Source organism: Centrocercus urophasianus, unplaced genomic scaffold (genome assembly GCF_019232065.1).
Source record: "Centrocercus urophasianus isolate 14NV4802_14NV808 unplaced genomic scaffold, USGS_Curo_1.0 seq_28, whole genome shotgun sequence".
Taxonomy (NCBI): domain Eukaryota; kingdom Metazoa; phylum Chordata; class Aves; order Galliformes; family Phasianidae; genus Centrocercus; species Centrocercus urophasianus.
Window position 1 is genome coordinate 3,802,613 of NW_024884844.1, and position 22,267 is coordinate 3,824,879.

Here is a 22,267-nt window from a genome sequence, read left to right on the forward strand (position 1 = left end):
CCTTCAAATTATGCCCTTTGTTATCCATCTGCAAAACTCACAGATTAGCAAACTTACCTGTACTTAAAGTCACCAAATCTTCCTACATACATGATGATGCTATGATTAAACATGTAGGACTACCAAAACTCATGTTGATTCTAAGAAAAATGATTGTGAGGAAATATCAGCCATACAGACTGCCTTAGAAAATAACTTTATTTCTGATTCTAGTTCAATTTCCTAGTTGTTACTAGACACTCAGACGGGAGCGGAGAACAGACACTACAGAGAACCTTGAAATTCGTCATGGAGTACATTAATAATGAAAGCAGAATCAATAACCTTAACAGAAAAAAAGAAAACAAGCAGCGCAGCATCACTGATGAGATGCCATAGAAATGTAACAAATTTCAGTTGAATTAATTTGCAGAACCTATCACCCTAAATAAAGCAATGCTACAAGAGAGTTAAGAAAAATCTCTATCTCACATCTTTGTCTCCAAGCGTTTCCAGGAGCAAGAGCAGAATGGTTTTGAAATGCTCCTCCCAAACTCCAAGATTATCCTCCCTTGTGATTTTCAGCAGCTCCAGGAGAGCTCCTTTCCGCTCCTCCACCCGCTCGTTGTGATTAGAGAGCTCTTTCAGAAGGTCAGCCACCAAATCTGAATGGTCAATGGGTACTTCTAGGACAAATGGAAGCGAGTCACTTGGGGAAATGGGGGAAAAGGTCAAATATGTCCATATTACAAACCTTCCATAGAACAAGTGCACAGAAAAAAAAAGACCACCCCCAAAAAGGCATCAAATCCCAAGTGGACTCTGTCAAGAGGGATAGAGGACCAGAATAGCCCTAATTTCACCTAAGTTCCTAATGCTGCTCATGAATCTGCACATGGCTAACAAACGAAGAAGAGATGATGACTGGATTTTATCCAATTCCAATAATTACTTGTACAAGAGGAGAATCACCAGTTTGTCCCAGACACACACCCAAAACCAGCAATCACATGCGTGACTTTTAGATCAAAGTACTGTGAGTCATCAATATAATGCAAAGGAATAAACTAAGGGGTGCAGCATCATTTAAATGAAGTGAAACATTCAATAACAAGCTAATGAGTCATTTAGGTTTTAGCGTAGAACATCCCTAAATAAATGTCCCTTGAAGATATATTTAATTTAGACTTTAAGGGACTAGTTTGAGGAAAACTCCAAAGGAGAAAGTAAGAGAGAACAATAACAAAAAAAATTAAAATTGCAGCAGAGCCTTCTCTCCATATCCATAAATCAAGTTCTCATGTCACACATCAGAACAGAAAATATTTCATGCCAAGCCTTGACTCACTTGCAAAGTAATACACAACATATACGTGGACAGGCATGTATCTCAGTACTGCACAAATACAAAGATATCAGGAACAGAACAAGCTGCCAACAGTTTTTAAAGATACGCTAATACAAACCATCCCGAAGCTGATCCATGTCATCATCAAAAACTGCTTCCTTGAGGGCAGTCTTGTCATAAGTGTTAATTGTGTCGGAATAAGGATAGGGGTTATACTCTCGAGCTCGTGGCCCTGAAAAGGCGCGGGGTGGCTGTGTGTTAAGTAGGGAGGTTTTGTTATCTAGAGCCATCCTTCCTCCTTCTACAGTATCACTGCCTCCTCGGACATCACTGGTAGGTACTGCAAGGCCACCATCTCGAGACACCTGGAGATCAAATACAGAAAAGGCATAAGACCACTCCAAGGCTACAACTTCCACAGAATTTGAGTTCACCCATCAACAGGATCACATCCATTAATTTTGTGTAGAATTCTTTATATACACATAATACTTAGACCGCCTCTTAATTTAGGTAACAAAAGTATCTCATGATCATAGGGCAAAAAGCTATGCTAACATTTCTAAACAGAAATATTTCTAAAACTGCAAAGGCTAAGAAAAAAATCAAACAAGGAACAGGACCAATCTGCTAATAAGTCAAAGGAAGGAAGGAAAAGCAACATCGTTCTCACAAATGATGCTTAGAACACTAATGTGAAATAGACAACAGCAGAGTCCCAAAGAAAAACATCAGATTACCAAGAATTCTAGCTTCTGAGACTAACAGTCTACACTTGTTTATCCACACAGGAAACAAAAATACTGCTTAATTCACAGATTTTGAATTTCACGTACTTCATTAAAACAAATGGCATCTCACATGTCACAACAACCTCTAGGACCTCAGTGTCTTTCTTGTTGTGAGAGGTTCAAATGTTGAAGCGTTAGAAACAATTGAGAATAAAACAGTTACAGGAAAAATCCAGTTACCAAAAGCAACTGGATTTTGTACGTTAGTTAACATTCCAAAGCCAGGCTTGAAAACCATAAAAGTTTCACATATCTCCAAGTATTAATCAAACCAAACACTTACCATGTCACAGTCTTTCTTCCCATCACGTTTGATTGGTTCATTCAGGTCCTCTTGACTACGAAAACTAAACTTTTCAATTGCTTCTGTGACTCCACGAAGAGAGCTGTAGATTTCATCAGAATTTAGGTTCTCCGTGTCATAATCCAGCATACTAAAGACGAAACGTATATGAAATGTTACACACAAAATTGGGATCAACTTTTGACTTAACAAATATACATCAAGTTGGAAACAGATGATTTGGTGTATCATTTCTAACAGAGACTTTTAACGAAACATGAATGGAATTCAAAGCAGACTTCAGGTCTGAGTCTCCTAGATTTATCCCAGTCTGAGAGGAGGAGCTCAACTGAATGAAGTGGTACGATATTGCCGCAATTGAGGAGAAATCAGGTCCAGTGTTTATAACATTCCAAAGCAGTGAATGTGGTAGCTTCTATCAACAAAATATCCTGCCCCCATAAAGGTAATGGTGTTCATACAAAAGAAAAATAATCACTATGAGAACTCAAAGGGTTCTGACAGCTAGTGGATGTGAAATCAACAAAATTTAAGCTCCATAATATGTAAAATATATTCTGTCCATGAACTGAAATGCAGTAGATTTAAACAGAAATGAAAATGTATCTTGACATAAAGCTTTGTCTATCATATTCCAGTTTTCGTTTATAAAGTAGTAAAAACAAAACCACTTGCAAGAAGCCTTGAAAAAAATAAGATGCATTTCAGTAATGAGCCTTAATTTGAGAATTCTCTCACTCAAATCAAATGCTTTGTTGCGGTGAGTCTGTTTTTCAGAAATTCTTCAGGAGTATAAAGCTTAAGAGTTATCCAAAATTAAGTACTATGAGAAAAATGACCAGCAGGCAAGGGCAGATGATAGAGGGAAAAAAAAAAGATAAAAAGATGTAGCGAGGGCAAGAAGGTCCTGAATGCCTTAAGGAAATTAAAAGACAGTATTGGCAAGATTTTGCCCTATCCAGACAGAAGTTCAATCTGCATGACAGCTTTCCAAGACAGATTTAAAGAAGAGACCCCAGTAACTGAGAGGAATTTCTCTGGGGGAGTCTCAGATCTTAGCAAAGCCAGAAGCAAAAAACTCAAAGGAATTTAAGATATTTACATCAAGTTGTTAGTCAATAAGTGGTAAGCAGCAGCTCCCTTCAATTATCAATTTCTATTTCTTAACAATTTGTGAAGGATGACAGGATGGCCTTGGAGGAAGATGGCTGAACAAAGAGTAGTGTTGCTTTCCTACAAAAGAACAATCACTTGTGAGGTGGTAAGAAAACTGATACAGTAATAATAGAAAATCTCTTTTGAATCCTGGGTACACAGTCATTATTTTCAGTACAACTAAAAGTAGGATGTTTGTTATCTGGAACTACCACTTCTCTGTCTGAAGTTCCTTGAGAACTTCAGACAAAGGATAAAACTTGTGTTAATCCCAAAAGATTTGGACAACACACTGAAAATTGCCATAATCCCTGGCTCCAAGCAACGCTATCACCCTGCAGGCACACAAGCACCAGCACAATGCACTCTGGCAAAGAAAACAAAGCATTGCTCCCTGACTTTAAATGGTGTCCATCCAGCCAGGCCTGGCTAAAAAGAAGTCACCACTGAAACAACAGACCTAAACCAGGAAACAAAAGCTGTGCATAAACCTATAAAAGAAAGAATATTTAGGATCTTCCAGATAACTGAATGACATCATTGCTTTCCAGACTCCCCAGAAAAGTAAAAGCAGTTTTAAAATTCTTTGTAAGTATCAGTAATAGAAAAGACAAGCTTTGCTCCGTACCATCTTGAAAGTATCAGTCGTGTGTTCAAGCATGATTAATCCATACATCTTACAAGCTTCTTCAAGTGAGCAATGGAAGAGCCATTACTAGACAGTATATATTGATCGTAACAGCGTACTCACACTAAGAGATGAAATGACTTACCAAAGGTCACACAATGAAATCCATGGAGAAAGAAAATTAAGATTAAAAAAAAAAAAAATAAATCGACAAACAGTCCCAGATATACTGACATTAAATCTGCCCAAATCTCTGTTTCTTTCCTCAGGAATGAATTTTGACCAATGCTGCTCCCAAAGAACACATCAATGCACATATTCTACAGTGCAAAATGATTGCAGCTATTTATGAACAAAGAACCACTAAAACTGAGGTGTTTTTCAAAACACAAAACCACCTTTTACTAAAATCTGGAGAATCCAGTGATTTCATATGTCAAGAGTAAGCCCGTGTAAGAAATCACATTATGGTTGTGACAAAACGTTACATGTAAACACACATATCTACTGACAGTATGTGTGCTGGAATAATTCACAGACAACGTGATGGAGAAAATAAAATGAACCTAAACCCCCCTTTGGGGGGAAAAAAAAAAAAAACAGCACAAAAAAAAAGCAACCAATCAAGAAAACTAGAGGAAAGTCACAGGATGAAATAAGAGTAGAGATGAGCAGTGTTCAGGGATGTCACAGCATTATTTTCCATCTTCCGTCGCACTGAAACAATACAGCCCTCCACAAGCTTATCAAAATAAAATTTGGCTGTTTTGCAGTCTGTCATAAAGATTTTATTTTCATGAACTTTTATTCATTTTCCAATCCAAACTATGTGTGAGTAAGTAACAGTTGAGCATCCTCAAGCAGTACACAGGGTTTCTTGCACTTTCATGCTCTGGGCTGGAATTATTCCCAAGCTCAATGCTGACTAATGAAAGGAGGAAAACATTGTTCTCAACTAGCATAACCCCCATACCCCAGTCCAAATTAACATTAACCTCTTCCACAGATTTCTCAGATGGTCCTAGAACCTGAATATTGATTTCATGCTTTACATCCTCTGCTGTTCACAGGGATGCAGAATGTGTGATTCTATTTTCTATCTCAGTTGTCACAGACTCCCAGATTTTCAGGTTTCCAAGAACTATTCGTTTGGTTTTGCCTCAACGGCTTCCAGTTAGGAACTTCTTTCGCCCTTCTTCAAGTGAGACTCACACTTAAGTCCAAATAAATCACATCCACAGAAAGCCTGCTGATAGGGCTTAAACTTCATAATAATCCGAGTAATCTAACAGACATCTGGCAAATTAAATTTGGTTTTTGATCAAAACAAGTATGCAGTTTTAGTTTCGTACACAGGTTCAATATCTACAAACAGATAGAAATAAAATGTGAGTGTACAAGAGGAGGAATAGCGACCAAAATTAACTGCCAATCCCTTAAATCTTGCGGGAAGGACACATAATACAGTTAATTTCAATACTACACAGTTCTAAGATGTTCCACGATCCTCACACAAACAGCTGGTGAATCACATACACACCACCCTCACTGGCCGCCAGATACTACTGCAGATGGGAAATCACTGTCACAACAAGTGCATACAGAAAGTGCTCAACAATTGTGTTCTGCATTCAGGAAACCCAGCAGGGAGAAATTAATTTGGAAGAATTCACTTTGTTTTTCCACTGGCGTGCCACATCTCCCTCACAAAGAGAGCAGTGGCTGATTCATCTCCCCAGTCTGAGAACTAACATCATCCCAATTTCTTTTTCAATCGAAGCTTTTGGAAATCATTTCCCATGCTTGAACAAATTATAAAGTATGAAAGGTAAATAGTACTGTGACATCTCAGACAAGTTGGTTTAACAGGTAGCTTGTTACCTGGGAGAATAAGAGCGTCTGAAAGTCTTGTGGGAAGGAGCGGTGGGGATGGAGTTAGGCTGAGAAAGGGGAGGGGGGTGCTTCGACAGCCCATCTGCACTCCAACCCCAGAACCGACTGCAGTGATCAGAGAAACGAAAGAGAAAAACAGAGAAAGGAGAGGGAGAAAAAAAAGAAACTATAATCTGAGTGGCATAGTGCTGTCATGCTGCCTTGAAGAGAGAAAGAAAATTAATAGGAACGAAATTAAACAAGAATACTCCACTGAGCCCCTTAAGTCATTGCTTTGGCCTTTATTTTCACTTTTTTCTACCATAAAGATACGGCTCACACAAAAATAGTCTCTCTTAAATCGCACAAATAGATATAGTCTCTATAAACAACACTTAAAATGCTTCAAGTGAACAATCCCTGACCAAACATCTGTATCCAAATTCTATGCAGGTATTTGCAAGCAACAGAATTTCCTGAAAGATAAGAGAGCTGAAACTGAACTTCATGAAATAAATGAAAATCAGTCCAGAGCACACATGAGTCAGGTAAACCAGGGGCTTGTTTTGTCTCTGCAAACAACCTGGAAAGACTGAATGAAAACCCAGCCTCAAACTCAGTTCGTATTTCTCTTGAAACCTTTACAGGGGCCTCTTAGTTACCATCTGGCACTGCACCTTTGGTCAAGGCAACCAAATCTGTCTGAATGTGTTTAGTTTTTACTTTTGCCTTGTTCCCTTTCTGTCACTGGAATTATCAAAATCATCTTCTAAACAATACAAATGTTTGAGCTCGTGGAATATTCAGCGTGCCAGTTTGTTTCTACTAAAATTAAGCATACTTGTCTCAGAGAGTCACATGAGTATACACAAGTGAAAGATGCTACAAGATCAGATGTGGCCAACAGGTTGAGAGTTGCTTCAGCACAAACAGCAGCAATGCCAGTTGAAAACTCATCTGAAGTGTGATGACAAATTCACGTGTTAACCAGCAATCAAAACCATAGCTATTACATTCAACTACTACAGAAACGCACCAGACATTCAGAACGCTGAACAAAAATCTCACAGCTCAAGATCACACCTACCTGCCAATGGGCTACTGAATAATGCAGGCTTGTCTTTATTGTATAAGGTGGGTGGTTTAATTCTTTTTCCATGTCCTGCCTCGCTCAATTTAATATAGATGTCATTAAAGTTTATTTTAACGGTATTTTTTTTATTTTCAGTGAAAAAGCAAGCATATAAAGCTTTCAAGGCCAAATAAAGCTATCGGCATTTTTTTTCCCCAACTATGCACAAGTTTCTGGGCTGCTAATAGAGGCAAACTTATCCATTTGATATAATTCCTTCAAATATTCCTAATGGATTGTCAGTGAAAATTCACAACCTGTATGTGGCATCTGAGCTCACAGAGGACGGTTTTTTATTCAAAATAGCATTCACACACTGGAGGAATTCTTAGCTTAGTATTTTTCCTCTTGCTGTACTACATCTCTAAACCTGCAATTTTCTCCATCCAACACAAACACAAGCCATTCATCTGTGCATTGCCCAGGAAACAGTCATTATTCTTACTCAGAAATGTTTTTTTTCCCTATCGTTTCAGTTTTCCCAATTGCCTTCCTTTCTTTTCTTCTCCAGAAAGATCTCTCTTGCTCTGTAACTTCCCTCCCAAAAAGCTATCTGGACAACAAAAGTAGGTACAATTGCAGAAACAACTCACAGATGCAGTGGATGTATTCTAGTCATCACAAAAGCAGAACAGGATGGAGCAAATGAAAGCATAAGGAAGGGCTCTGTCCAAAGCCCCATGCTATGCTTCTGAAGACACTAATATACATATATATTTATATTTCTAGGCAATCCAAACTATCCTTTCTACATGGAAGATTAGATATCCATGCCCCCAAAATACGCATGGCTCTAAATACGACTCTTCCAATCTGTGTATCAAGAGAAAATTCAAAGGAAAATAAAACCTTCAAGCCAATACTGGCACTAAGAACTGGAGATAATCTCTCGACTCGACTGCACTCAAGTTTCCTATAAAAGGCAGAGGCACGGACAGGGCAAGCAGGCAACAGTGCACCACACAGACAACCTTGCTACACTTTGGGAATGGGTCCAGCAGAAGGTATGATCAAAACCTGGTTCAAAGAAGGGCTCTACAGTGAAACAGTGATAACTTCATCCTTTTAGATCGCTACCAGAATGACTTGGGTCTGCTAGTTCTTCAAGTTTGTAGACATAAAAGTCGCATTCTACACTGTAAGCTGAATTGCAAACCACAAGTACTTATAATGGAAAGATGACATAGAATCATCTACACCAACATCATATTGGTATACCACAACGTACCCTACTCACAACATGTTAGTCTGCACATCTTCCAAAGCCTTTTCTTCTTAAAGAACAACCATACAATTTCCAAAAACAGAACTGAGTTCCCCTTTGTTCAGTAAGTCATGACCTCAAAGTGTGCTGCATCAGACACAGTGATGCACTACTGCCACTGATTTGTAACACTTGCCACCGCCTCTTCTACAGGTGGTAAAAATCTGCAGCTATTGCTATTGCCCATAGGTTACAAAAAAGGTGGATAACTGATTAGTTTAAATGGCTTTTAAAGCAGCTTGCACCTTCACCCACCACTGAACAGTAATTATTACATAGTCTTACCTAAATCCAGCAACGAATCAAGACAGATTAATTGAAAAGGCACCTAAACTTTAGGGTCAACAACTTCAAGAATTCCATGGAAAATCAAAGGAATTATTGATTTTAAAAGGACATTCCTGGATCAGAATACCAGTAACAATTTTGGTCTTCACAACTTAATGGCAGAATGTTCTAGAATTAAATGTCCTCTCTAACCATTCCTTCAGAACATAGTCCATGTAATAAACTCTCCAGTTGCTAACCCCCAAAAGCTTGGAAAGAGCAACATTAAATTGAGTAGATGATGGAAGCTTTAATCTGCATCTTGATATGTATAACCTGACATCAAGACGTAATAAACACATAAAGCTAAACAGAATAGCAGTGAGTGAAGAGGAAAAACAAGTCGTGTTACAGTGGCAAAGCCCAAAAAGCATGGCAAAAGATCATAAATTTACAAAAAAGATGCCACATGCAAGTGTGACTCGCAAAGTTTCAACGTAACCATCAGGAGATATAATCTGTTTGTAATTCCAGTGACAAATATCAATCAGGAGAGCAACAATACTCAAGTTAGTAGAAAAGGAAGCAACACTGTTGGAACCATTCCCCTGAAACTCTATCACTTAATTTCTTAATGGAACCATTGTTGAAAAGCCTCATAATAGGCAACTTGACCTTGACTTGCAAACTTTCAGTCTGGTTTTGGATTACATCAGATTTAGGATTACAAAGATTTATTCAGATACTCAGGATTTCCTCAGGAAACTTTATGTGGTCCCCATACACTGCTGGAATAGTCTAACTACTTCATTAAAAGCAAACAACCTGTGTTTTTCTGACACATGGAAGTGCTAAGCATCCCCCACGGATACTGTCTAGCAAGTCATGACAAGGCTGATTAACAGATTTCAGTGTAAATTACTAAACTGGACTGTGAATTGCCATCCTTGCACAGTATGTTTCCTTTTGCTTCTGCTTCAGCCACAGCAAAGTGACTTCTCATAATGAGGCAGGGCATTTAAGCTTTCCCAGCATGAATCATCAAAGCATGACCAGGTAACAATCTAATACTTCCCATATTTCTAAGGTCCCAGAGCACACTGTATACATGCATATCATCTCTGCTCTAAGTTTTTCTTGTACAAAAAAAAAAAAAAAATTTCAGCACACAGAAGTTCATGTACACAGAATAGAAGGTTTTGGAGAGGACTAATATATTCTAGGGTAGCACCTGCAGCTTCAGTAAGATACCTGATTGCAACAGACATACTGCCCAAAGGATCAGGATGCTGTTCTACTGGTAACCAAGGAGGGAGGAGATTTGTGAGGTGCTCAGCACTGAAATACAGTCACAACCTGTATTTTGCATCCTCACAAAGCATAAAAGAGGAACAGGGGAAGTTCAGCATTTTTCTCTGCAGTGCAAGCACTGCAACAGTCAAATAAATTACTGAACATAACAGCACACCCAAAAAACAGACAACTGAAACCCTTGACTTGAAAGTCTTACATTCTTTGTGGTATTTGTAACCTACACAACACCTCATCACTAATGCTGCCATTTAGTATTACCTTTATTAAATCCACAAATGTGATTCTGGAGAAGGCCTGGTTATGAAAGAATTAATATAAGAACAGACATTGAGATTACGCAGATCAACATGAGGTCAATCACCAACCATGTACTATCATGTTTGAAGCCTGCTCCTTTGGAACAGTTTACTGTAAACTTCTGATCTCTAGTTTGTTTTTAAAGTGAGTCATATTTTGCATTATGCATGCTCAGTGTTGAAATCCTTTAAGTGGTTTAATTAACCTGCCACATTACCTTGGAGACAGCCCACCATGGGAACAGTTGGTAGGTGAAGTCAAGGGGCTGGTTCTGCTGCTGGAGTGCCGAGAAGGAGTCCTACCAAGAGTATTGCTGGGGGAACCCTGGCATACAAACAGGAAAACAGGGATTAGCAACATGTTGCAACACAAGAACAGGAGGACACAACAACAGCAACAGCTTCAAACACTGCCTTTGTGCTAGACAAGCTTGGCATAGTTTTCACTCTTGCTCTTGACCCAAAAATCTGCAGCCATGGTTCATGTAGTCAGTAATGTATTCTTAATGATACTGTGCTCAGAGGATGAAGAAGCACACATGTACCTCTCTACTATTCATAGAACCAGCAGTTTTAACTTTGCAGCATGTATGGCCTGCAAATACTGCCAGGAAAATGGTTTATCAATTCACCAAACTACCCAGTTTCTCAAACACTATTTTTTCAGCTCCAGAGCACGCAGACCATTACTCTGTCAATTTAGCAACTTAATTATGCAGCTATTTTACACATTGTCTAAAGCATTCTGATGGCTTACGATCTTAACAAGCACAATCAATTAACTTATTTTTCCACTGGCCTGCATAATAATTCATACCACAGGAAAAATGAGTAGAAACCATTCCCAAATCTGACTCACTCCACAGAGAGGAAGATAAACGAGGTGGAAGGGACTAGAGAATCCAGTCCTTCCCCTTGGAAGCCTAATGCTGCAATTCGAGTTTACACAAAGGTCTACCATTGCTATGGAAGGGCAAAGATGAGAAGGTTCAAATTCCAGCAAACTTCACAAGATTTCCGTGCACAGAAAAAAAAAAAAGGCAAAAAACCCACACCCCTAAAAACTCGTTGTTGCTGAGGGGAAAAAAAATGTTTGGAAGCAAACTACATCTCCATTAACATTCTCTCAAATTATATATGCAAGCACTATATTAAAAATAACTGAATTATTTGTTTTAACAGACTCATTAAAGTAACATCGAACAGAAACCTCTGCTGATACACTGTTTCAAGACAACAGCTACTGATAGTGCATGCTACTGGACATCTGCAATAGCTTTTCAACGAGCTGCAGTCTTTGAGGTTCTGCTGTTTGCAAGAACATGGGCCTCTCACCACACTGGTGTTACTGGAGTTCTTGAGGTGGTTGTGCAGGAGCTTGGTAGCACCATCCTGGAAAGTTTTTGGCAAGGCACCAAGTAACATGGTAAACTCGGGAGTGTTCAGTTCAAAGAGAGAAATCAGGACTATTTGTGCTGCCTGAAAAGAAGAAAACAATGTTAGTTTCTATTTCAAGTACACAATTTGTTGGTAACAATTCTTATGGCAAATTATACAACACCCACTTCAGAAGATTCCCATGTTCAGCTTCTAACACATACCTTGCAGTGCGTCACAAGGAATTACTGTTAGAGTTACACCTTCTTAGCTTCAAGCTTACAACACACCATTATGCCATTTCTCAGATCTGTACAGTGTGCTCAGGTGTACTATCCCACAGCAAGTGAGAAAATCTAAACAATCTCCCATCCAGCATGTATTTCCATTGAAAAGTTACTGCAAAAAATTTCAAGAACCAAAAACCAAGAGTTCAGATAACAAAGAATCTGGGACTGCAATTTGTCATTCCCATACTTGCTACCTTGAAGTGAAAAAGAGACTAGTCCCTTTCCCACACAACCTCTCCTCCTCTTAAGGATCCAATAAATTCGTTTCATCAGACAATCCCTGATCCTGCTTTCTCACTTCATGTTTCACTGCTGTGACTGTTGAGCAGCTCAAGCTTCTGGCTCAACTGGAAGACCTATCAGGATGGTGAGAAGAATCTTTCCCTAATCCTTGTACAGGTTAAACCCAACCAGATTCCCTGAATTCACTAAGTAAAACAAAACAACTGACCATTTCACTGGAAAATGTTTTAACCTATCTACCTAGAAGACTGGCTGCCAGAGTAAGTTCTCCACTAACTCCATTAGTAAATGTACACTATATTGAAAAGATACGAAGATACAACATAAAAACTCATTCCAAGAACAGTCAAAATAAAGCAACAGTGAAGAACTCCTGATGATTTGCAGCACCATCTTCTCCAGCCAGTGTCGTTGTCATACCGATCTCCAGAATACTTATCTGGATACAAAAGCACTAGCTTAGATTAACAAAGAAATGAAGCTATGTGAGTTTTTATTTTGGAACAGCATACATGCTTAGGAAGAGCAGACACTTCTGTCTTTCATTTTGGGAATTTTCCAAGACTTCCTAAGAATGAAAAATAATTTTAAAGAGGGCAAAAATATAATTCACTATTGTGGTAATAACTGTACATTCATTGTTCTCATCAACTCAAAGGAAAAGGAGCTTTTAGTAAATAATGCATCTATAAAGTTGTGATAATTAAGTGTATCTGCAGTTCCCTCTGAAGTGGAATCCATTATCAGATGATGAACCTGGGTACACAGAAACCCTTTCAGGGTGGAGAAGCATCAAAGTACCTCATTGTTTCAGTATGCAAATTGCAGTTTGAGCTACACTGATCCTTTTACTCATCTGGTCAACTTGCAATAACACAGCTTTACTTATAAGAAAACATTTTCCACCTGTAGATTTCAAAGTTTATTAATATCCTTTTCATATAGCCAACAAAGAAATTGAGGCACACAACACCCAATGGGCTTTCTTTCCATGGACTGCAATGAACAGGTCTTCAGACTCTTCGTTTCATACAGGTCATGCTGCATTCTACCAAAATCCCATTGACTTGAACAGAAACACAGCATGTCATCATTCACTTCACACTTAATTCTAAGGATGAGAAGTTGGGAGATAATTTTTTCCCCATGGCTTTCTTAGCTCCAGACTCAACTGTCCTTTGGCCTGAGTTTTGGGCAACTCTGTCATGAAGTTTGCAAGGTATCCAACTGGCATCTGTATTTCTGTCAAGTTTTGATCCAACAAGTTTCTGTAATGAAAATATTACTACAAACAAAATCTCAGATCAGCATGTTGAACCAAATGCAAAGTGACAAATCATGCCAAAGTACATTCCCAGTTGTGAATGCCATGCACATCCTGGACTGTTAGGAAATGGACATGCAGATCTTCTGTGTCAGAACAAGCAGATCACATGTTCACAAGGATCAGAAAAACAGGAAAACTGATCAAGAAGGTTCCCAGGTTTAAAGATTGCTCAAAAACTAGAATATCTGGAGATATTCTAGCAGTCGGGTGCTGCCCAAGGTACAGTGAGGCAGGAAAGGATTCAAGATACCTTTGGTTCCACACATCTCTCATCGATGGGTTAAAAAAAGACCATCCTTGGAAAACTCCTGTGTAAAAACAGCAAAAAAGGCACAAAAGTATGTGCACTCCAACACACGTTATTTCTGAAGTTATCTTTCTTGTCATATGCCAGAGGTGTAGCCACATCTCATCTCTGAGCAAAAACTTCACCAAAGCTCCGTCTGGGACTATGTGACACCCTGAGGCTTTACTTTAAAGCAGAGCATTACCTAAAACTTACAGCTGAATACTGATAGCTCAGCTGCTTTACTGCAGGAGTATCTGGAAGAAGTACTAGCTCCCTGAAATCACTTCAGTTTCATTTTAGTTTTCTGCGCTGGCTTTAATGAAAGCAGATCTCTGTCCACACTCCCTCTTTGCACAGACTACAGTTTGTTTTTAGAAATGTTTGCTAGTCTGCCAGTATTTTGTGTACACTGTGCTCTTCAGCAGCTTTGTTATTGCCCGCAAGTAGGTCACTGGGCTTTGAATGGAGGATTGAGCAGCCGCTCACAATGCTGGTACTCTTATGAGGCCCAAAAGAAAGCAGACCTACAGTCTACATTATTTGAAAAAAAGCCAAGTATTACTTACAGCCTGAGTGATGCTCCAGCAAAGCTCTCAAAAACAGCACTAGAGTTACGTGGGTTAATCTTGGCTGTGTTGCTTTTAAGTAGCCCTCATCCAGTATATACTTAGTCAAAGTTTTGGTTTTTTTCCCTAACTAATTCTTTTGAGCTTTAAAATCTGTGGATTTTCAGCCTGTGACAGATTATAGAACGTTTTTATAACCATTGGTTATTTCCAAAAATCTTGGTGCTTGTTTCATTACATTACTAAATAGGTAGAGAAAAACAGTCAATAACAAATTTCTGAACACAGCATCCTCCATGCAGCACGTGTGCCTGATGATACATAATTAGAACAATTTTCCTCTGCCTTTGTATCCCCATCCCATTAATGTGGAATGCTAATCCATCTCCTATCAGTGACAAATAACATAGACTCTATAGATGACCTAATCTTAACCAGGCAGTTCTCTGCTAGCTTGAGCTAGAGAAACTCCAGTCAATTCAGAGCCTGTCTGCTAGTGAGGGGGTCTGGCTCCACGTCAGCTTGCCGAATCATTTGCGAAGGGCTGCTTATGTAACTTTGTTATTTTCCTTAGAACAATGCAGCAGGGGATCAGGTTCCACCAGCTGGCAACAGCTCCCCACATCTCATACTTATGCCAATGCAGAAGTCATGCTGCCTAACCGCCAGCTGCTCAATGGACACAAGTGCTTTAGCAACTTGATGGGGGTGGTTTTTTGATTTGTTTATCAGAATCTAGTAACCTCCGCAAATCAGTTGAAACATTAAAGACTCTGAAGTAATTTGGGCTTATTAAGCAAAAAACATCAGACTAACTAACTGGAGAAATGTTAAGGGAAAATAGTCAGTGCCCTAAACTTAATACCAGTGCCTGGTGATTGCTGCTGCAGCTGGTCTGTAACTACCAAGCAGAATAAGCAGCTACCTGCCTGAACTACCTAAAAACAGTTTTCAAGTTATTCAAAACCTATAGTGGTGATGAGCTCACTACATTGTGACCTCCATAAATGGAGAGAACCCCTAACTCTGTTTCAGAGACACAAAAACAGGGGTTAACAGAAAAGCAGAAAGCCAAAAATTATTTCACACGCAGACACTTTTTTAGGCCCCCAGTCAAGGCCTCTTTACACAGCTAGACAGTGGCAACTGCAAACAAGATTAGTGTGATTAGTGCACACAGCTTTTAGTCTACCTGTTTACATTTTTCTTCCAAGTTTCCTTCACCGGGCCCTGAGGAAGCTGTAGTTGTCCTAGCTGGCAAATCCTCACCTACCCAACTATGCATGGTCTGGGTTTGACAAACAGGAAAGGTGGTATTATTAAGAGAAGGCACAGTTTTCAACTAAACCATCTGAACAGTACACATGCTATCTTTTTGCAGATGAGTTTAATCAGTGGCTTGCCTTACTTGAAAATGCAAAAAGCATTAATATTTGATTCAACCAAAAAAGCATTCCTTTCAGCAGAGGGCAGCACTGAAAAATTAAATTCAGCCACAACTCTCATCCATACATATCATCCCTCAGTGCTGCTGCGAGGCTTTGTTTTGGCAGCTTCCTGATGACCTCCACAACAACTTGAGGTACAGAGCCCCAGCAAAACACCGGACTGAGATGGCACCAAGGTGACATGGGATCTGGCATCTGCCCACACCCATCCTTGTGGATGCATCTCTCAGGAAGAAGGAAGAGAGGAAGAAACAGCTGAGAACTTGCAAGCTCCTGACTCCAGTCTGGTTGTTGTCTAATAGACCATCATTAGCTACAGATGCCTTTTGGAATACTGGTGTGGAATGATGACCAAAAATCATAAAACCATGACAATGATGAGATTGGCCTGGGGAAGTCCCAAAGCCAACTTCTGACAATTATAATTACACTCTACACGCACTATTCATTTCACCATCCAGTCTAAGGCAAACGCATTAATAACTTAAGGCAGACTGGAACAGAGAAACACTCTCTCACATCCCTTGGAATTATACTGCAGATCCAGTACAGATCCACAGAGATGGGGAGGCATCAGTGACACATTAAGCAGCTTGCATTAGCACGCACTGGCACAGGACAACGTTTTGATTCTCCGATGAGCAGAGCTGATGCTGAGTTAATTCACATCCACGGAGAGTGTTTACAGCCTCTAAACAAGTGTTATTCTCTGTATTTTCCAGCAGACAGTTAAGTGTTAGCTGGCACTAGACAAACAAGCTATCTGCCAAACCAAACCTCCTCCTTGTTCTTTTGTGAGACTATAATCAGATGAATATAGACATCCACATCACTAATACAGTACTGTGACACAATGGCTTCATCAATTTGTACATAACTCAATTTTCCCATGATTTATATTAGAATATGCTCTTTATATCTGCATCCTAAAAAGGAAGAAATTGTTTTTAATCAGATTTACATATAGAATTCATATACAGACTAAGTCCACATTGCTACTGTTTTATACAGTATTTTATATATGAGAAGTTTTTGCAAGTCATGGATGGTTGCATTACATGTGTCAAAGACATCTCAAACAGATGCTAGATAAAACTGCACAGCACTGAATCATCACATTCCTATTACAGATCTATAATAGATAAAGATTTCTTATATTCTCTATTGTCACCTGGTCATAGCAAAGACTATTCATTACTTCTGCAAACCCAGGTGCTATCCCAGAAGTCAGGCTTTTGAAGGCTACCCTGATTATCTCTGCTCCATACAATGCGGCATTTACAGCAGAAACAGGCGAGAGAAACTGTTAAAGTAAATCTAGCATGATGCAAAGCTGAACTCTGAGGGGGAAATTCCCAGATACAAGTAAAGGAGGAAGAAAAGTTTCTGAAGTTCTGTTTGCAACAAAAACCCGCCCTTTAAGCTGCAAGAAGTTTCAAATCCTGGTTTTCCAAACAGGCCTGTCGCTTATAACCACGCAGGTGTGCATATATTTCTATATACGTGGCATCTACACAAACATGTTATGCCCAAACACATAATATAAGCATGAGTATACACATCCTATGAAGCAATTTCTTATCTCCTATTATCAGACAGTAAGTTCTTATTGTTTGAAGCAAACTGAGAAAAGATAACTACTCATACTAAAACTGCTTCCAGCTCAAAGGATGCTAAAGAAGCTGTAAAAATCCAAGAGATTCACTTTAAGGAAACCTACCTCTGATACCATGTTTCCAACAAAGCACGTGATGATCTTCTGGCAACTGATGCTTGGAAAAACAATTTGCCTTACACTAAGTACACTAAAAATATTTGGGTTCTCATAGCTTTGTAGCATCAAATTCAAAACAAACGAAATGAGGGCTACTGTTTTGGAAACACAGTTAGGACACCAAGATCTTTCTGTTCTAACAGCATTAAGTCAAGTAAACACTGAAGTCCACCAAGTGGCACTTACAATGCATGACTCTATTTTTCCTAACACCAACTATTAAAATGCCTGAACAAAGCTCCTTTTTGCACTGAGATCTAATTTGACTTCTTTAGGACCATCCTTTGGCAAAAAGGCTGAACTCTGCATATGGGCACAGACCCTCCATAAGCTTAAGGTCTCATTCTCTCTGGTAAATCAGCTACTCGTGGGGGTCAGTGAAACATTACACGCTGTAAGAATATTGCAAGAATTTTGGAGAGCTCTCCAAACAAGAAAGGCAAGGCCCAGCCCACTGGGGAATACTGAAATGATTTGCCATTCAAAAGCGTTCCTGCAAATGCCCTTTGTGTCACTATTACTGTAAGAGGCCACAGCCAGCTGTATTTGCTGCCCAACATTAAGGGCAAATGATGCCATTTGAGCTCAATGGGAGGCTCTGGGCATGCTTTCACACAAACTTCTGTCTCAGAACTGCTTGACACCACTAAAAGATTACAGCTCCAGCAGAGGTTTTAGAAGCTTCATGACATCAAGCTGCAAAGGAGTCCAATTTCACTCCCTTAGCAGTGTTTGCCAATCTATTGCTGGTCCTGGTACAGACACCACAGCAGCATCTAAATTATCTATGCTATCTAAAACTTTCTTCATGTTTTAGACATCATTTCCTTTTTAAAGCGATAATACCAATATTTCTTGAGAAATGATATTGAGGACTACTAGTTAAAGAAATAAATTTTATCTTCATTGGCTGTTTGAGCATATGAATAATTTGTTGACCTGCAGCTTCTTCTCTAAAGTCTTCTGCATCCTCTGGTATAACTCAGAAACAATCCCTCAATTACTCAGCTAGAGTCCAATTAGAGGCCTCAATCTAATTTCCATTCTTAAACTGATGGGCTCTTCTCCAAGAACAAAGTATTTTCCCACACAAAGTCCAGTAACGTTACTCCAACTCAGAATTTCACCTACGTAAAGAATGTACAATAACTTTACCAGCAACATGAGTGGTGGCTCCTGACAATGTCCTCAGACCATCCATCACTATCAACATCACCATTTTGAGTTGTTTTTCTCTATGTCATACCCAGTGGTGTATCCTTGCTTGGGGAAAAAGCAGGATTCAGCTGAATATGCAGAGAAGAGCAACAGTTGACCTGCAACTCAGTTTCCCATGCAATGCAGCATGAGCTGCTTCTACTTTTTGTTCAGCACAAAGGACAAACATATTTCACCTTTCTTCTACTACTGTTTGCAGGAAGTAAATCTTAACTTTAATGCAAGGTAAACATCCAGAAGTATTAACAATCTTTAAAACAAAACAAATACTTACCCGTAGCACATTGCAGATCACCTCATTTTAAACATAATGCCTGACAGTAATTTTGACCATATATTCATTGCTACTGTCAACAGCTTAAATGCTTTCTACCCTGAGAGTGGATAGTGACTTTTGGTCAATATTAACGCTGCTTTCCACAAAGTACATCATAGTTTTTTTGTGTGATAACAGAGGTTATTGTTCCATAAACAAGCTGACTTCTGCACAACAGCATTTCCTCTAACTTTGTTTCTTTACAATTTCACTTGCTATAAAACATGACCTGGAGTTCAAGTCAGACAGGTTAAGTTGGCTCATCAAGTGTGCTTAAGTAGTCATCATAAGAATATGCAAGGTTTTATTAATAGAATATGTACTGTTCAGTTAAAAAAGGTCTTCGGACCAGATGCCACTTTTTGCTCTAATTTTCTCCAGTGCCTTAACACTATGGGGTTGGGACCTCCATGATCATCACACACACACAACTGCTCCTGAGCACTTGGAAGAGTTGAGTCAAGTTCAAGGATTATCTCAAAGCTAGATTTGACTGAAAAAGTGCCTTCTTTTACATTTGTTACACACCCCTTGCAGCACCTAATCATTTGGAGTCTGAATTGTCCCTCCTACTCCATAAACTCAACTGCTCCCTCCAAGGTTATATTTCGACAAGAGTTTCAATTGCACAGCCTGCTCTGCATTTTGAGAACTTCAAACCTTTAAAGTTTTCTGTAGCGATACCTTCCACAAGGAAAAAAATGTTATGATCCATTCCTAAATGAATCTTCTTGTTATAAAAAGTGGTACTTCTTGCTCCAGGTATAGTCTTCAAAAGTGGAGGACTTTTTTTTTTTAATGTTCTTCAGAACGTTTCACCTGTCTAGGCTGGTCCTTGATAATCCAGATCGTTTCTGCATAATGAATTTATTAGTGTGTTAACTATAGTCATGACAGAGATTATGGCCAATGATCGCTTATAAATCCTTTGCCGCATTGTTTCTTCTAAAGCCTGTAGTTTGCACTATGCTCTTAATAAAATCATAGTACAGCAACTGTATGATGTAATAAAGCTCACCTGTGCATTCCTTTCTAGTACCCTAAGTTAGCTTAACTGCACTATAATTAAAAAGCTAGAGGCAAAGACAAATCTAAGTCACACGCAGATTTAATAAAGAGAATTTAGATTTGGTCGCCTCTTATCACTTCCAAGGCACTTGCCCAGGTCCCACTCAGGTGGAGCTTGCTGCAGGTCTTTGAGGCAGACAGAAGGACAGTCACTGCACTGTGAATACACATGCCACACATCCCACAGATTCCCAGCTGACATCCAAAATTTCAGCTGCTACAGAGACGCTCTTCACTCAATTTTTCATGTAGCACTGATGACCCCTAATGGTGGAATATTTCTTCCACTGAGCAATATGCAGAAGTTTACTTTCCAAAGTATCACTCTAGTTAGTTTACAGCTCCCTCTTGCCTGCAACTACCACAGTAAGCTGCTTGGGTCTTACTTGAACTGTAACAAAAGCAGTCTTTTCCCTTTTAATCCTGACTTCATATGCAAAAGTATCATAATAGAAATACACATTCCAGATTTAATTCTAGGACTTAATGCCACTTTATTTTCTGAACTGGACTATCTTGAAACAAATTTCAGTCATGCTAGTGCAAGTAAACCCTGCAAAAAGTCTTCTAAAAGCAGATGAGACATACAGTCAAGTGTACCAGAAAGCAAACAGCTTGCACTCAAAAACCTTTTCTGAATTCTTGGGTGAGCTATGAGATAATATTGCAGCTTCAGCATCTTTGATACTCAGTCATCATTTCATTAGAATTGAATAATCAACAAAAATAATTTTATTTCCAAAGATATAAAATAGTACTATTCTAGCATTAAATCAGTACTAAGTGCACGTAGAGCAAAAAAACTTCATACAGTTTTTATATTCTGATACCATTAAAGTTGTTTGGGATTTTTTTTAAATTACACTCAAAAACATTTCAAAGCCTACAACTCTTACTGGAATTGCCAGGGGAGATTTCTGCTGGACGTTAAGAAATACTACTTTTCTGAAAGAGTGGTCAGGCACTGGAATGGGCTGCCCAGGGAGGTGGTGGACTCACCAACCCTGGAGGTGTTCAAGGAATGTTTGGATTTCGTGTTGAGGGACATGGTTTAGTGAGAACTATTGGTGATAGGTGGATGGTTGGACTAGATGATCTTGTAGGTCTTTTCCAATATTGGTGATTCTATAATTCTATTCCTACATCTGGGCTGGGAATTGGAGGTAATTTTTAACTGTGTTACAGACACCAGGTGCACAAAACAAAGTTTCACTTTTCTCTTGGGAGAGATGAGTATCACTATCTGCTCCATTTTAGCTTACTTGGCATTTGCATCCATAGCAAGAAAAGGAAGAAGTTAACTGCATTATCTGGGTCTGACCTAAATGTGCCATTATTTTTCCAGGTTGAGAAAAACATGCATTTTTTAAAAGAAAAAAGCCAAGAGCCCTTGGCAGCTTACTGATTTGTTTACTTTCTTTAACAATATTGCAAGACAAAAATTGTGCAGATTTCATTTGAGTCTGCAAAGCAAGAAAATAAACAAGAACCTACAGATATTTTCAGACTGCTCAATAAAATGCCTATTTTCAAACTCTCTTCCCTTTCTGCACAGTAATAGCAGCTAAAGTTACATGGCTAAGTCTCCTGAATAGGCAGTTCAGTTTGGAAGTTAAGGTACGTAAAAATCTAACTGATGAATTTTTAATTACCTCTGGGATCAGTTAACTTGTGGGGGGTTCTTTGTTGTTGTTTTTATTTGCTTTTCCTTTTTTGGAAGAATAAGGACTGCAAATACTTCATTATTTGGATTACCTTTCTCACATCTGAGCTCTTTGGTTCTGTTGTCCAAGTTATAATTCTAGACACAGCAAGTCTCGTCTCACTAGAGTTCACAAAGTCCGTCGGATCCATCTGTCTTGCCAAGGACTCAATATATTTCAGGATAGCTACCTTCACCTGAGAAGTGAAAGGGCATCAGTTAAAATCCCACAAGCTAGCAAAAATAGAATTATCCTATCATAAACAGATATTGCTACAGATTGACAAGACTTGTGTCAC

General features: G+C 39.0%; 1 protein-coding gene across 7 annotated transcripts in view; it reads right to left on the reverse strand.

Annotated features, from left to right (window-relative positions):
• The window catches only part of CLASP1 (cytoplasmic linker associated protein 1), a 153,297-nt gene that overhangs the window by 17,177 nt on the left and 113,853 nt on the right, over positions 1-22,267 (reverse strand). For 5 of the 7 annotated variants that reach the window (XM_042827034.1, XM_042827031.1, XM_042827032.1 and 2 more), the window contains 6 exons: positions 22,022-22,165; positions 11,686-11,829; positions 10,569-10,675; positions 2,402-2,552; positions 1,446-1,692; positions 472-665 (listed from right to left, as the gene is read on the reverse strand). In XM_042827034.1, coding sequence (XP_042682968.1) covers positions 472-665; positions 1,446-1,692; positions 2,402-2,552; positions 10,569-10,675; positions 11,686-11,829; positions 22,022-22,165 — 987 coding nt within the window. The remainder of the gene's footprint in view (positions 1-471; positions 666-1,445; positions 1,693-2,401; positions 2,553-10,568; positions 10,676-11,685; positions 11,830-22,021; positions 22,166-22,267) is intronic. The other 2 variants (XM_042827033.1, XM_042827030.1) reach the window with 1 other exon arrangement.